The sequence below is a fragment of the Micropterus salmoides genome, unplaced genomic scaffold, assembly GCF_014851395.1.
Source record: "Micropterus salmoides isolate LMB-PRFRI ecotype aquatic unplaced genomic scaffold, ASM1485139v1 Ms_hic_scaffold_12, whole genome shotgun sequence".
Classification (NCBI taxonomy): Eukaryota; Metazoa; Chordata; class Actinopteri; order Centrarchiformes; family Centrarchidae; genus Micropterus; species Micropterus salmoides.
Genome location: NW_024040263.1, coordinates 4511042 through 4528988, shown reverse-complemented (window position 1 = coordinate 4528988; position 17947 = coordinate 4511042). Strand labels below are relative to the sequence as shown.

Sequence of the window (17947 nt, the reverse complement as noted above, 5' to 3'; positions counted from 1 at the left end):
GTACAACTATAAATACCTTGGGGTCCTGCAGGCTAACGGAAACCATGAGGAGGCAGCAAGGAAGTCGCCACAGCCAAGTACCCAAAGAGTAAGGCAGGTCCTGAAAAGTCAACTTAATGGGAAGAACAAGATCCGAGCCATCAACACAAATGTCCTGCCAGTCATCAGATACCCTGCTGGTATAATAAACTGACCTAAGGAGGAGATAGAGACTACTGGCATCAAGACAAGAAAGCTCCTCACAATTCTTAGAGGGTTTTACCCCAAATCCAGCACCCTGAGACTGTACACCAAGCGTAGCGAGGGAGGCCGAGGGCTAGTGAGTGTCAAGACCAATGTCCAGGATGAAACAACAAAGATCCAGGAGTACATCAGGAAGATGGCCCCCAAAGATGAAGGGCTTAGAGAATACCTCAGGCAGCAGAAGTCCGAGTGTGAGGACCAGGAAGACGAAGCACTAATCATGGCGGCACAAGAACAGGCACTCAGTACGAGATCAATAGAGGCTGGAGTCTACCACACCAGACAGGACCCCAGGTGCAGACTGTGCAAGGATGCCCCTGAGACAGTACAGCACATAACAGCAGGGTGTAAGATCCAGGCAGGAACAGTGTACATGGAACGCCATAACCAGGTAGCTGGCATAATGTACAGGAACATCTGCCATGAGTATGGGCTGGAAGTCCCAAGGTCAAAATGGAAGACACTTCCTAAGGTAGTTGAGAATGACCGAGCTAAGATCCTGTGGGACTTCAAGATCCAGACTGATAAACTGGTGATAGCTAACCAACCAGACATCGTATTGGCCGACAAACAGCAGAAGAAGGCTGCAGTGATAGATGTGGCAATCCTAAGCGACAGCAACATCAAGAAGAAGGAACACAAGAAGCTCGAAAAATTACTATGTGTAGGCTTACACAGTGGAGGTGTGAGGTTTGAAAGAAGTGGGACAATAATTGGTCAGCGTCGATGTTCAGCATTTTTCCAATAATCTGCATCGGTCATTTTAAAAACAGTTTGCCGAAATATTTAATTAATAAAAAGTGCGCTCCTTTGGCTCTGATGCAGCCTCCTCTTTCTGTCTGTACTCACCACTCTGTGAGCTTGAGTAAGCACCCCACAGAACTAGCTGATTGGTTACAAGTCACGAGTAATAACCTATCAACACTGTCTATTGTGTGAAAGCCAAACGAGCTAGCCATCACGTTGCAGCCCCTCCCCTCTCAGCAGAGCTCCGCATTCACAGGCGGGGGGGAAGTAAGCGGAGATCAGTGTAGATGTTGACCATAACTACGCTCGTTACTGTAAGTAAGTGCAGCAAAACCAGCAATACTAGTAAAAGGCTGATACTGCATCAGTACAGTCAGCAGGAACGTGTACAGAGCGATATTTTAATCTGCTCTGTCTCATCCACTGCAGCTGTGTTTTGGTTTTACACAAGCACATGTGCACATGTGTTAGCTTAGCTAATAGCTAGTTTGTTATAAACAAGCTAAATCTCTCTGTCTGTAGGCTGTTTAGCTAACAAGTCCATCTGGGATGTATCTCTAATTAATTTAATTTACTATTTATAAAGATTAAACATTACTTGTTAGTGTAATCTTTGAGTTTGTGTTATTCTAAATTTTGACACCAAGATTACATTTTTTACTGCAAATGTATATCAGTTCCACATATTGGTCTAATTGCTTACTAATAATCTGTTTCGGGATTTGCCGAACGCACATTATCGGTCGATGATTCTTGTACTGTAACTAATACATTGTATTTTTAATCAATAAATCATGAGTTACATTATGTGTAAAAGTTGACAGGGCTGCTTACTCCTAAAGGAAGAGAGACTGAACCAACAAATCCATTGAGTCATCTAACTTTCTGTGGCCACCGTCTGGCTTCCTGAGGTCACTGACTGAAAGGCTTAAGAGTTTTAATTCAAAATTTTAGCTGTCTTTATGAGCTGAAGGGGCAGTGCTCTAATCTCACTTAGTCATTCCTAAACTATTACAATGCAAAACACGTGAATGCAAAATACAATAGATGAGTTTCATTTTATTGAGAAATTAGGTAATTTTGCAGCAGAGAGTAGCAGTGTAGGTTGACATTAAACTTTTGCAAGCTCAGCAGATATTTTTAATTAAAATATGAACTGAATCGCAACATGAAATATGGTGTTGTATGAGATATTTAAAACCACTACTTGTTGAAAAAGTAAAAGCATAACACTAAATACTATTTATTTCTTCAGCTTAGGGCTCCAAGTCTGTTAATGTATATGTGTTTTCCAGTGTATCTAAACACTTATCCTCTTTCTCTTGGTTAACCCATTTGCAACTAAATGATTGGTGTGTGTGTATCTGTGTGTTTGTGTGTGTGTGTGTCTATCTGTGTGCTTAGTTCCCACAGCACCTCCGCAGGAAGTGGAAGTTGTCGCTATCAACTCAACAACCATCCGCTTCACCTGGAACCCTCCGCCTCAGCAGTTTATTAATGGCATCAACCAAGGATACAAGGTAAGCCTCTATAAAATAAAAGACTGTCTGCTTTAAATGAAAATCAAAAAATTTTCTCATATGTGCAGGATGTCACTTTTTCTGAGAAATGTAATTCTTTAAATTGTAAAATAATAATAATAATGTATTTGTACAGCACATTTCATGTGAAGTGTTTCACAAAACAATCAGATGAAAATAAACAATAACAATAAGTAAAAAATAGCACTTAGCAATGAAACCACCAAATTAAAAAGATGGGTCTTTAATTACTTTGTCAATATTCCAAGTGAGTTAGCTGTTCTAAGAGGCCAGGGGAGGTTGTTCTACAGTTTAGGGCCATAAAAACAAAAGCAGCCTCACCAGATTTCTTGTGGGTGGCACTACAAGAACTTCTAAAAGAAAGGAGAAATGCTGAAATGATGTGAGTGTGCTAGATTTTGTAAGGCTTTGTGGAAAAGTAAAATTACTTTATAATCAGTCCTAAAAGATACAGGTAGCCAGTGCAGTGACGCGAGCAGAGAGGTGATGTGATCTCATTATTTATTTATTTTTTGTATTGGTCAAAATCCTGGCTGCAGCGTTCAAAAGTATCTGTAATTTTCCTAAATACTTTTTAAGGAGGCCAATAAAAAGAAATACGATAATCTACGCTGCTTGTAATAAAAGCATGTGTCATCAGTTCAACATTGTTCTGAGTTGAAGTGGTCTAATTTTGGCAATGTTCCTCAGATGAAAAAATGTTTTTTGCTACATGGCTAAATTTACGTAGCAATGAAAAAGACCGATGGAGATATAGGAAAAATGGAGGATTAAATGGGGAACGAGGTGTTGAGAAAATATGGAGCAGGAGACAGAACAGAAATAATAGGTAATAATAAAGAAGCAGGCTAATGGGGAGCAGTGCAGGAGCGGAGGATTGAATGGTATGAGTGATCCATATGTACTACTTCTGGTATGTGATTTCTTCTTCACTTCATTGTGGCAACCAAACCCCTAAGGACCTGATTAACATGACAAAGAAAACACATCACATTCTTTCTGTGCATTACTGGGTGTGTGTGTGTTTGAGTGTTGGCTTCTTTGTTGCTTGATAAATACTATATGGCTATCCATCTGTTTGATGTGGCTCTCTGATGCTGCCTCTGTGTACCAGCCTTTCTCATATCAAATCAGTAGAGCCTCACAGTGCTTCTCTGCACATGTGGGTGTGCATCTTCGGGTGTGTTGTGCTGGTTAGAGGACAGTAGATAATGATATTAATTAAAGGAGGATATGAAGCAAAGCCTCATCTCATCTCATCCCCGCACACATCGCTGAGTGTATACAATACCCTTAATAATATAGCTCAAAACTGATTGCCGGAGGGAGAACCAAAGAACCACTTGAGAAGACAAGTTTCTTTAGTGTCTTCCAGTTGCACGTCCTTGAAACTGTCGTATGACTTACTTTAGATTTTCTGTTGGAGTGGTATGAGTCTGTCTGTCTAAGCTTACTGATAATCATAAACGAGTTGTATACAGAGCATACTAACAGACAAAGAACAATTAAATTCAACTTTATTTATATAGTGCCAATTCATAACAAAAGTATCTCATTGCACTTCATAGAGTAGTTCAAATCATACTCTGAAATATTTTTAATAGAGGAGGAGAGAGGAGCTCAGTGCATCATTGGAAGTCCCCCAGCAGTTTAGGTATATAGCAGCATAACTAAGGGATGATTCAGGCCTGAGCCAGCTCTAACTTTAATCTTTGTTAAATAGGGAAGCCTACTCTTAAATGTGGAGATGGTGTCTGCCTCCCAAACCCAAACTAGGACCTAATTCCCAAGGAGAGGAGCTTGATATCTGAAGGCTCTGGCTCCCATTCTACTTTTGGTTACTAGAAACCTCAAGTAGCCCTGCTTTCTGGGAGCACAGTGTTCTAGTGGGGTAATAAGGTACTATGAGCTATTTAAGATGAGATGGTGCCTGACTATGAAGGGCTTTGTAGGTGAGCAGTAGGATTTTAAAATCTAGTCTGGATTTTACAGGGAGCCAATGCAGAGAGGCTAAATATGACAGGAGAAATATGATCTCTTTTCCTGGTTCTTGTCAGAACACGTGCTGAAGCCTTCTGGATCAACTGAAAAGTCTTAAGGGACTCATCCGAGCAGTCTGATAATAAGGAATTGCAGAAATCCAGCCACTTTTTCCACATCATTTTGAGACAGAATATGCCTGATTATTGAAATGTTTTCATAGGTGAAAAAAGGCAGTCCTTGATGTTTGTTTTATGTGGGAGTTGAAGGACATCTCCTGATCAAAGATAACTCCGCGATTCCTAACAGTGGTGCTGGAGGCCATGGCAATGCCATCCAGAGTAACTATATATTCAGATAATGCGTCTCAGAGATGTTTGGGGCCAAGTACAATAACTTCAGTTTTGAAAATTGCAGGTCATCCAGTTTTTTACATCCTGAAGGCATGCTTGGAGTTTAGCTACCTGATTGGTTTCATCTGGCTTGATCGATAGATATAATTGGGTATCATCTGCATAACAATGAAAGTTTATGGAGTATTTCCTAATGATATTGCCTAAAAGAAGCATATGCAAGGTGAATACGATTGGACCAAGCACAGAACCTTGTGGAGCTCCGTGACTTTGCCGTGCGTGGAAGATGGAAGATCAGTGTACAAAATGAGATCGATCTGATAATTAGGGTTTACACCAACTTGTTCCAATTTTCAAGTCTCTCACTGCATGAAAAGTGGGATTTTCAGGGGTTATTGGTACATTAAATTGACGTGGAATTTCGGGTTAACGGCCACATACGGGAATTTGACACCACTGACTATCGCATCCTATTATACTGTATTAGATCTGTAATAGGATGTGATAGTCAATGGGGTCAAATGCAGCACTATGATTTCACAAGACATGTACAGAGACAAGTCCTTTGTCTGATGCAATTAGAAGACAATTGTCATTTTCAACAGAGCATTACTTTTTTATTAAAGGTATAATGTGTAATTCCATGCCACATGCTCCAAACAAATACGAGGCAACATTTCACCTTTCATCACCTCCTCCCCAGCAGCCAGGCTGCTCTCTAAGCAATTCTACTCCTACACTCTTTTCTGATCACATGTAACATTAGAGCTTAACTTTATATTAACCTGTGGAATAAGTACATAATACAAAAAAAACACAATAACAAGGAATATTGGAAAGAATGTGGGCAGCCCCCCCCCCCAGAAAACGACAGTTTCACACTGAGTGCCCAGTCAGAGACAGAGAAGTTCAAGTGGTGGCAGGAGACAAAGAAGTAGAGATAACGGAGGGAACAAGAGGTCGGGAATGCGAGGGAGAGAGAGCAGCTTGTGCAACAGAATTGATGACAAGCTAGTTAGCCGTCCTCGAACTGAACTGAGGGCAGACTGGACAGTACAGTGACTCACTATCATCTCTTGAAGCACACGTGGTATTATAACCTAGGACCTGCTGGAGCTACCTGGTTAGCATGCTAGCTTCGGTGGATATTTCTGCAACACAATATATAAACATCTTTAACATGGCGTCAAAGATGTTACTTCTCACCGCATTCTGTTGATCATTTAAACTAACATCCTTGCCAAATTGTACACATTGTTTCTTTAAAGACATTCCATTTTTCTTAAATTCTTTTTACAAAATCTGTACAAAATATGTTGTGTATAAGATGTAAATATATACAGAAAAAATAAGCACTTACTAGCGCAGTATATAGAAACCTATATGGGGAATTTTACCAGAGACCTGAGGTAGCACAAAGATCACACTATGGTTTTTCCACTGTGTACCATAGTGCCGTACTGTCATTGCTCTGGTCCAAGGTCTGCTTTCAGACAGTACTGTACTGCATTGTGTTCAGCACACTTTGGGTTTCCATTGCATTCTGGTTCAGACTCCACACGTTACTATAGCAACAGCAGACCCAGCACTTGATGCTTGAGGGTGCCAGATCAGCACTCTTTTGCTGCACCCAAACTGTACTGTGCTGATAATAAATTACAATAGAAACCCTTATTTTACCATGACAGACTGGGTGCAGTGCAGCACTCTTTAGGCATAGAGTAAACAGCCACTCAACTGTCTCTGCGAATAACCAACTTTTTCCTCATAGGAGATTGATTGGGTCCCTGTTGCAGATTTTACTGGTAATATGAAGCAGTGTGTAGAGTGGAACAGCATTTACAGTGTTACAGTTTTTCTCACAGTTTTTCTCAGTCGCTTTCATGCATTTCTCAGATCAGAATTGAAATTCTTGAAACTACTTGTTCAACCTCCACATCATCTATACACTTGTTCAAATCATAAAAGCAATTTCTCATTATTTTTGAACAAATTGTAAATGCTTTGACACTGATGCAAATGATTATGTACAATTGTCTGCTGTTTCCTGCATTACCAATTGCTTATGTCATGAAATGTCATGCCATCACAATGTATTATACCAGTCTCTGTAGCTGCCAAAACATCTAGGCTGAAGTTCATTGCATAAGTCACTACATGCAAAATGGTTGAACATGTTGTCAAAATCAAAGTTAAATAAAGTCAAACTTCATTGATATTCTTTGCATACAAGTATATAGCTGAATGAAATGTTGTTTCGTATGGACCATAAACAACGTAAGAATAGACAACAAATCACAACATACTACAATAGCAACACAGCCCTCAGACCATTCACCCGATACACACAATACCATACACAGTAAACAGTAGCAATACACAGTGAGGAGTGAATAGTGCAAATCGCCAGTGTGTGTGTATATGTGCTAACTTCAGCTGTGCTTGCAAAAAACATGCAGGATTCGAGACTGAACTTCGCCCTATATGTATATGTATGCATGCATGCATGTATATTTCTATATTACATTTCTAATTTTGTCATTTTTACTGTTGTGCTATGCAGTGCTGTCTTTTCCTTTTCTGTATCACAATGACATGCTCTGTCAACAAAGTACAGTATGAACAGTAAAAGCATAACTATGAATCCTGTCCAATCTCTGGCAATGTATAATTTTGTACTGGTAAAAGTGATATGTGCCATACAGAAAATGTGCAGCCTTGTGCATAATCATTGTCATCAAAACCTTAGCCAAAGTGTACATCAGAAAATACTTACAGAGGACACTGTTTATATTGGCAATATGGCTAAACATTTTGACTTGTTCTTGTTCGTAAACAATGACACAAGGACTTATAATTCTGATGGCACTGCCAATTTCACTGACCTAAATATTTACTTTTCTTCAAGAAATGCACTTACTGTTTTGCAAATGTCAAGGATGATTCGAGAAATGCAACAAAGCGACTGAGAAAAACTAATCCTGAACATTTATTTTTTTGGTGTATTTGGCAACGTAAGTGTGTTTTTGTAACTCTTATTCCATAGATCTTTGTGTGTTGTTATGAACGTCATGGGGCTGTGTTGCTATAGTCCACAACACACAATAACCCAAGAATGGTTAAATAAATAACAACTACAGCTCCAATATGTGTCCAGAATCACCCCCTTGTTTACTGATTCGCCACTCCACATGTAATAGTCACTCAGTAATTTACTCTGTATGTCGATTTTTGACATTTATTTATCATCATTATTTTGCGTCACTTAAAGGTGTTGAGTCTCGCAATGTTAATTTTCATGTCAATAAAGTACAACGTTTTGCACTGTGGGATTGTTAGTGAAAAACTATGTACATGCCATGGACATGCAAAACCTTAAAGGGAGCTGTGTTTTGTGAATGCTAGCAAAATAACCATTCCATGTTGAACTGACTGTGTTAAAATCCTACTAACAAGTACAATGGTGCCCTGCGATGGACTGGCGACTTGTCCAGGGTGTACCCCGCCTTTCGCCCGGTGTAAGCTGGGATTGGCTCCAGCCCCCCGCAACCCTGTACGCGGGATAAGCGGCTGACAATGGATGGATGGAAGTACAATGGTAGAAACTCTCTTAAATTAGAGTATGGACAGAATACATCAGTAATACATGAAACAGAAACTTGGACATGGTCTAAGGCAACTCCCACCCTTGGATCCATTATCCAACAGGTTTGAAATCCTGTTCAACCAATTATCCAATGACAATTGTTCACCTGCTTTAGGCTGTCAAAACAGCAGTGAATGACTAAACCCCTTTGACCTGTGAAACCTCATGAAGGTGTGACACAATAATTGGGTTTCCGCTAGATTATATTCAATGAAAAGTTCACATGTTGCAAGATAAGATTATGTGCTCTCTTAAAAGTCTGAGCGTCCCATGTAATAATGGGGATTTATACTGTACAGGGGAAGTGTGGAGAGAATGGGTCACACACTGAATGCCATCATTGATACTGCATAAAAATAGAAGTTTTGCTTTGCACCCCTACTGGCAATGCAGTGATAACAAATATATGTAAATGTCTCACCAAGAATATGCCATTAAAAAGACATTCTACAAGTATCTGCAGCTTGTCCGTCTTTTAGTTTTATTTCTACCACCACTGACCCATTGAACTACTTGACTCTGATGAAAACTTGGTCCCAAGTTCACTTTTTATATATATATATTTTTTTTTACCAGGAACTATAAATATGGGTATGTTGCCCATGGCTTATCTCTCATTATGAATATGTAAGAGTGTGCTTTTCACTGTTTGTTTTTGTGGCTAAAGCAATAACGCACACCAAACTGATGTGGTTCTGAATATAAATCAAGTCTCGCAATGGAAACAAATTAACCTTTCATTAGGCGTTTAGTTGGACTGATAATCAAACTTAGTGTTTGTTTTCAGATGCTGTTATGACTGATAATGGCCTGCTGGCAGGAATTTATGTTGAATGGTATATTCATACGTAAATAAATGCTTAAATTATAATGTGTTTGGAATGCAGATAACATTTCCGGGGAATGAAAAATGAATATTGTTTTTCCAATTTGTAAAGAGCATTTGGCAGTTTTAAACTTTAATGATGAAAAACCCTTGGGTATCAGTCTAATTCAAAAAAGATTCACCATAGCCCACACTGTGTTACAAATAAGTTTGTCTCATAAATGCAGTCTGAGTAATATGATTTTGATTTGGTAGCCCGAAGCTAATACTGCTGAGTTAAAATAATGACTAAACAAAAATGAATGGAATTATACAACAAACAAATAACTGCGATGGACCTTTTTGGGGCTGCAGATGAAAGAAAATTCTATAGATATTGAGAACCTAGATGTCAACAGTAACCATCTTTCTCACTTAATGCAGCTGCTAGTCTGGCCAGAGCAGTCTCCAGAGGGTGTTATCGTGGTAACCATCACCCCAGACTACCCCGGTTCACGCCACACAGGATTAGTCAGCGGACTCAAGAAATTCACCTGGTACTTCGGCTCCACCCTCTGCTTCACAACACCTGGAGACGGCCCACGCAGCCCGCCCACCCTGCTGCAGACACACGAGGACAGTGAGTACACACAAACACACGCACACACATTTCTATGTGAATAAAGCCAGAACACAAAGAACACACTTTCTGCCTCTCCTGTGAATAATGAGTGCTCTGCGTTCAGTCCAGCTGTTAGAAGGCAGTGTGACACACAGCTGTGTACACAATGTCTTTACACCAACATCCCGTGTTTCTCTCAAGCTCTTTCTCTCCTTTTTGGTCTTTTTGTTCCCCTCCACTTCCACTCTTTGATTTTTCCTCCGCCGTGTCTTTTTAAAGGAAATTGATTCATATGTTTTCAGGCATCCTGGTATTTATAGCCTACTGTTCCATGGATAAACATAATAGCTGCCACTCCCAGTTGAAAGTACACATGCACACAGTCGCACCGTCACACAATAGCCTATAGGCAGACAGACAAGCAATTATTACCAACCAGCAATTATCGAGTGGGAAAGGGATATTAGAAGCCATTTGTACACACACACAAACATACCCATGCACACACACACTCCCACACGTACACACAGATATTGATTGGGTGCTGGGCGTGTTGCAGGGTTAACAGTGGGTGTAATTCTTGCTTGATGATAGCTTTTTGCGTGTGTGTGAGGGTTATTGAATGTCTCAGATGAATAGCTTAATCGCTCTGCAGGGAGAGGGGTTAGAGAGCCATACATGAAATGAGAAACGACAGGCATTCGTGCACCTGACGTGTGTGGTGGTCAGTGCAGATGTGATTAGAAGGTGGTGTGTGAAGAAGGTCGGTAGGCAGAAGGTAATAGGCTGCATAGACAAGAGATGTGTGTGCTTGTGTGAAGGGATGAATTACTAAAATCTAACTTATTTCAAATTAAAGTTTCGGTTGAAGAAGTTAAAATAAAATTAATATTATCTTTCTTTCTTTCTTTCTTTCTTTCTTTCTGTCTTTTTTTTTTTCAGCACCTGGACGTGTTCGTCAACTGAGCTTCACTGAAATCTTGGACACGTCACTCAGAGTCAGCTGGACAGAGCCTGAAGACAAGAACGGCATTGTAACTGGTTAGAGCATTACAGCGCCGATGTATAAAATCTCTTCCAGTCACTCGTGATTTCCTTTACCACCTCCATCATCCCTCCATAATCAAAACATTTTCATTTTACCACTTTATTTTCAGTCCCATTAACAGTTGATGAGAGAAGTTAGTTCTTGTCAGAAAGTAAAACACACACTGGTTAGACATAATAAGCCCAGTGTTTCCAATTAAAATGTATTCTTCTCAGGTGGACAAATATTGTGTGTAGAATGACTAATTATAGTAAAAAAGTGAAAAGCATTCCCTTTGAGGAAAGCAGCAGTGAGTAAGGAGCTATACTTTCTTCAGTATTCTCCTTAGTCTTTTATTTTTTGTCTGGCTTTCACAGACTCTGACACTGTGTTTGTGTACAACTGATTCATCATCAGCTAATCCCTTCTCTCTGCAGCTTGTCTTCTCACATTATCTCAAACATGCCCTCATCCTCATCCCACATCTCCCATAACCCAGGGTGTTGTTTGTGTGGCACATCTCAGAGCTCAAGGCACCCCCCCCCCCCCAATTAATTTTGCCTCAGCTCGTTGATAGCTGTGTTAAACAGTGGTGTTGGTTAACACGACAAGTTGCTGGGAATTAAACAATCACACTACATTGAGCACATATGCATATGTATCCGTGTGTTGACGTGGCCACACCGTGTCTAACGTTGATCAGGCACCTACGCAGACCACAGTCTAACAGCACAAAGCTGCAGTGGCTTTACAGTCAGTTTGCACACTCAGAGGAGTGAGAAAATGATTATTCAATCAAGGTCACCTTGCACATTTACTCTTTTCACCTCAACCTGCTTTTCATCCAGCACCTGGTGAGCAGGGAGACAGATGAGGGACCATTCACTCTCTCCAGGGCTTTACACACAAGTGGCCTGACACTCTCTCACACACACACAGGTTTGAAGGTGGTGGAGGGTAATGCATGACTGTGAAGATGCAAAGGGACAGACAGGGATTTTAACTGTAGTTACCCCTCCCGCATTCTTTTAGTCCTTTTTGGCTCTGTACCTGTCATTAGGTGTAACTATGTGTGCTTGTGTATTGTGTGTGTGTGTGTGCAGACATGTCTGCTCATGTCTATGTGCACCTTTATTAACCCAGCGTGTGCTCCACGCCCCTCAGGCTACGTGTTGTGGTGGGAAGTGTCTGGCGTAGAGTCGAGTCGTGAGGAACGTTCACTGTCCAACTCCACCCTGCAGTACCAGCTGACCGGCCTCACCTCCACCACCATGTACACACTACAGGTGGCAGCACTCACCGCCGCAGGACGGGGCGTGGTCACATCCTCCACCATCTCCACTGGAGTCCCACCAGGTAAAGTAAATACACACACATACACAAGCTCAGGAGTCTGTGACAGTGGATGTTTAAGAATATGCACACATGCATTGATCTAAAATAAGAGCAAATACACAGAGATTTTGGCGTGTGTGTGTGTGGCAGAGTAAATATGACTGATGAGCTCTCACGATGCCATTGTCTTTCCTCAGGCTGATAAGTGGCTGTTACTGTGCATCCATGAATCATCACCCACACAACCAACACACACATTTTTCCCTTCACAGTCACACACAAGAGTTAGTCATTTACAGCATCTCAGAGAGAGCTTTAGTGTGTGGTTTATTTGCGAGGATGTGTGCACACCACACTCATGCGCATGATGAGTTTGTATGATTGGACTCAGGCCAAGTTGCAATCATTATTAGTGCTGATTAACTGCAAATGGAGAAGTGGAGGGAATGCAGCAACGAGAGGGCAAGAGACAATCAAAGAACAAGACTGAAGAAGGGAGAGCAGATAGAGAAACATAATGAGGGAAGAACAGAGAACACTAAAAATGCAATCTCCGAAAGAACAGAAGACCAGAGTCTCTCAGAAATGGACGGCAATGCAGAGAAAAGTGGAGGAGAATGAAAGAAAAACCCAGCTCGTACAGCAGGATTTTTGTCCTAACATTTTCTGATTACTAATTTATGAATAAAAGCAGAAAAAGTAAAAGCAAGATGGATACAGACAGTTCTTAGATTCAAAGGTTATTCATTAATTCATGAAAGCAAAAGACTGAAGGAAAGACGGAGGACTGAAGATTAAGAAAAAGAACTAAAGAATGAGCAGAAAGAGAGAAAGAGAGAGATCCATCGAGCATAGATTCTTGTCTTGTTTATTTATTCATGTATTCATGGAGTTGAGAGAATTTTGTCATTCATCTGAGCAAGCCAGCTGATATCAACATTTCCACATTATAAACCATACAAGTTTGCTGCATGCGCTTACAGAGCAATGGTGGCTGATAGCTATAATTTGTTTTTGTTGCACCCATGTACCTTGCTGTATTCAGAAAATAAATATTGCCTTGTTTCCATAATAACTGGACTCAGTCATGTTATATAGTCATTTTACAATAGAAATCCCCTCAATTATTTATTTATTGTTTCTGATGTGTCAGTGTACTGATGTGTTACAACACAAGGCTTTACACATCTGTATTCTGCCATGTTCAGCAAATATGATGCTTGTGATGCTGCAGCAGAATTGGATGCATTACAGCAGATCACACCGGAGCACTTTCACCATCCAGGGATACCAAGTATAATACAAACACAGTGAAGAGAAGTGGCTGAGAAGTGGGTCTGAAGTGCTAGGTCTTGTTGTGATTGAATGAGACAATTTTGAGGAAAGTGGATTGTGATGATTTCTGATTATGTAAATGTCATTAACAGAAACAATCTGCTGTATGGTTCATTCATTAGGACCTGATTTAAACAACAACAACAACAACAATGGAAAAAACAGTCTCTATAGGGGTTGTGAAATGTGCTGCCTGCCTGACCCATGCCAATTCACTTCAACAGAAGTCTATTCAGAGCCAGCTATAAATTGTGTGTGGCATTTGAAAAGTGGAGTTGTAAACCTTTCATTGGAATATTTAGTTGTGGTTGAAGTGTGCATACAAAATATATTATTATTCCTCTTTGATTTATTCCAGCTTAAAAAAAACCCTCACCACCAGGAAAATAATAATAGTCTTCCGGTTGCTTGTTGTTGACCAAATTAAGTGCAGCTCTCAGCTTGAATGTGACAGATGCAACTATTCAAACTTTTAGTTAATGGTGTATGCAGCACATGCCAAGGAACACACTTGGGCTGTATCAATGATGCTATTGTCAGAGAATTTTCTTTGTACTGTAAGCTGAATTAGTTGATTTCCAATTGTTTCTTCCTCCAATTATTGATACTATCCCATTTGTACCATTTGTCAGTTGTGGAATACAGTTACTGTCTAATTATTTTTCCTGAACAAGCTATCCCACAAAAAAAGCTTCTTAAAAGTTTCTATATTTTAGTCATATATTATTTGTGGAAGGAAGGAAACTGCAAGATACAAACATATATTAGACTTAAAATATGAATATACTGTCTGTCAGCTACATTTTGTCGGCTCTGCATGGATATGTTTGGATTTTGGACAAAGTGATCAGATACATACTAATTGATCAGTCAGACTGTAAGTATCATTGTTAGTCTAAGAATGGGTAAGACATAATTTATGAGGCTTGCATCTTACTCAGACATTTATAGGTCTTGAATGGACTTCAGTGAACTGTGCATTTAATTCACATTTCGCCTCCACTGGTCCACAGATTTATCTCTCTGTATTGTATTGTCGACCTTGGAAAATATGAATTAAATTGCTCTCACAGAGAGAAATATACAGCTGTAGCATGAATGCCTTTGGTTTATTAAAATTAACATTTTTTTTCTTTGACCAATCTTTTATTTTCCTTTTTTATGACCAAGCATCATGGACACATAAAAAAGGACTGGAGGCTACTTCTTGGCTCACTCCTACTTATAGCCTTTTTGTGCTGAACTTCATATTAGCAACATGGTTTTCTTCTTTTTATCTTTCTATTATCAGTGCTACTGCAAGTGTATTAGAGATAAGCCATGTTACAGTTCTGACCACATTTCTTCAGTTTTTGCATTGTACAAATTTTCATCCCTTCATGGAATAGTCTTTACAAAAACAGTATTTGTCTTGTTCATTTCTTTTGATCTATCCCTTTGAAATAATTTGCCATGCTGTGATGCTACGGTCCTTTATTGCTTGAACAAAACACTAATTTTTGCAAATAAATGCTTACTGCATCTGGTTGCTGGAGCAGCATTTCAAAGAATTTGTAACTCACTATTGAAACATCACAAATGCAGTACACAGACAACTTTTCTTTTCATAAATAACATAACTCTGCAACAACCACCGCAGGATCTGGTCGATAAATATTTTGTAAGAATACATGAAATGAAGTGACCTTCCACTATTAGCTGCATGATAGCATCATTAATTCTTTGTAGCATTGAGTAAAATACTATTCTATCTGTTTTCTACCTGCAGAACTTCCTGGTGCACCATCAAACTTAGTCATCTCCAACATCAGCCCTCGGACAGCAACACTTAGGTTCCGCCCTGGTCTGGATGGCAAGACCGCCATATCTCGATGGATAGTAGAAGGCCAGGTGCGTGTGTCTGAGTTGATGCACATGTACTTTTGTGGTCCCTGCTCATTCTTAAACAAGGCAGGGAGAAAACTGTTTTGGAACATACAATATCTGTCTTTAACAGGTGGTGAAGGATGGAAAAGATGAGGCATGGCGAGTCGTCCTCCAGAAAAACAACCAGCCAGATGCAGACACACTGGAGATCCCCAACCTCACACCGTTCACCCAGTACAGGTGAGCAGAAAACACACACACAGCCTACACAAGAACATAGTCAAGTGCTACCACATACACACACACACACACACACACACACACACACACACAAACTCACTCACACACATCTCACTCTCCGCCAGTTTCTGCAGTATCGCAAGACTCAGGTGAAGTTAGATAAATCACACAGACACACAGAGAGACAGTTCCATCTTAGACTTTTCTGTTTGTCAGCAACTTCACAGCTGCTGCATGCAGATCCTTATTACGCTCCTGCAACTAGCTAGAGGGAAAGAGAGGGGAGTTGGGGGGAAGAGGGAAGAGGACAGGGGAGAATAAAGGTGATGAGAAAGCGGGAAGGGCAGCAGAGAGTATTAAAGGGGAGAAAAGACAAAGGGATAATAGACAAGGAGAACAGGAAACAGATGAGAGAGGAGTGTTTGTAATCCCTACTCAAGGAGAACCTGCGGTTCATAAACGTGATCTGATGTCACTCTGAACAGCAGCAACTCTCCCTCCGCTTTCTCTCTCCCTCTCTCTTTATCTCTCTCTCTATCTGTTGTATTTATCAGTCTATTTGTCTATCTCTGCATCTTGCTCTCTGTATCTCTGCCTTCATCTGTAATGGGACTGCAGTGTGTGTGCACACATTGCACACTCACAGGGATTATGTTGTCACAGGCGACACCATTGGGACATTAGATGAAGTGATGCACTTGTCTGTGTTTCTTATCCCCCCGCTTTAAGCCTCCCTTTACACCCTGCTCTCTATCTCCCTATACGGGGACGAGAGCTCACAGATGTAGTCTCTCACCCGCACTCTGCACGCTCACACATTTTATCACTCGCACCCACACTGAAGCATGGCTGCCTTTAGAAGTAACAGAAGAAACAAATGCTCCCTCATGGCTGCATGTATGTACGTGTGTCAACAGGTCAGATCTCCTTTTCTGACTGAGTGTTTGGCAGTAAACATTATATACTTGTTTTCACAGGCTGAGTAGCACTTCACATGACAAATAAACTAAACTTGTAGTTGTAAAATCAGTGGAGTGTCCCTGTAACTGTGCTCTGTGTTCTCACCAGGTTCAGGATGCAGCAGGTGAACATTGTCGGCGCCAGTCCCATGAGCGCCCCCTCCAGGCTGATTCAAACCCTACAGGACGCCCCTGACACACACCCCTCTAACCTCACTCTGCAGTCTGCCACACAGACCAGCCTGTGCTTCAACTGGAAGGTACTGAAACACACATACACACAGATACACACTTAGCTCTGTAGCACATGAAAACCTTACCCTGACCCTTTACAGTCATTCCTAATTTGACTGAAAGAGATTTTTTTTTTCTTTGTGTTTCTGCATCTCTGTGTATTTGTTCTTATTTTTATATCTGTGCATGTGTGCATATGCGCGTGCGTGTGCACTCACCAATAGCAGGCCTGAACAGGTTGAGTGGTTGACAGCCTATAATCAGTGTCTCTCCTTGTTATCAGTGCTAACACTAATCTGTCACATTTCCCATTCACCGTGCAGACCGCGATGTAATTTTCTCCTTACTGTCTTTTCTTTTTTGCTCTTGTTCCTGCTCTCCGTCTTTCCCTGCCTCTCTCTTTTACTCCCCCTACCTTCTTCTATTATAACATAAATGGAGAGCAGAGTATTTTCCATTTAAGAGTTGGAATGAGACAAAGAGCCTGTCAAATCAGACACAGACACTGAGGCGCTATGGGCTACCTGTGCAGCATGCTAATGGGATTTCACCTGCATGTTAGCGCCCAGCCTGAGCTATGCTAGGTTTTCTGCTGTAATGGAACCATCACAATGGTTTTAGCTAAGGCTATTATTCTAAGCTGCATATTAAGGGTAATAAAGCTAATGTGACATTTTGTATTATGGCTCCTAAATGCTAAGCTGAGCTGAATCACTCGGGTATTTAAAACAGCTGGGTGTCTCTCTTCTTATCTGCTGCACAGCACAGAGCAACCACTGTACAATGTTGGTTAAAATCTTCTGTGGAATGACATACTAAGAGCAAACTGAACTTCTTACTTGATTTTACGGAACAGAATACTATAGGTGGCTGTAGCTGTAATGCATAATGACATGGTAATTCACAGGCAGTAGAGAGGATGAGGTGACAGAGAAAAAGGGTAGACAGGAACAGGAGGGAGGGTGACAGGAAATGAGAGAAGAAGCGGGTAAAGGTGATGACAGTGTGAATAAA

The 17947-nt window shown here is 40.6% G+C and overlaps 1 protein-coding gene across 2 annotated transcripts in view; it reads left to right on the top strand.

Annotated features, from left to right (window-relative positions):
- LOC119898741 (protein sidekick-1-like) overlaps positions 1 to 17947 on the top strand; it is a 240671-nt gene that overhangs the window by 179565 nt on the left and 43159 nt on the right. For both annotated transcript variants that reach the window (XM_038712948.1, XM_038712947.1), the window contains 7 exons: positions 2395 to 2510; positions 9760 to 9955; positions 10880 to 10978; positions 12129 to 12320; positions 15403 to 15524; positions 15631 to 15740; positions 16809 to 16959. In XM_038712948.1, the coding sequence (XP_038568876.1) occupies positions 2395 to 2510; positions 9760 to 9955; positions 10880 to 10978; positions 12129 to 12320; positions 15403 to 15524; positions 15631 to 15740; positions 16809 to 16959 (986 nt within the window). The remainder of the gene's footprint in view (positions 1 to 2394; positions 2511 to 9759; positions 9956 to 10879; positions 10979 to 12128; positions 12321 to 15402; positions 15525 to 15630; positions 15741 to 16808; positions 16960 to 17947) is intronic.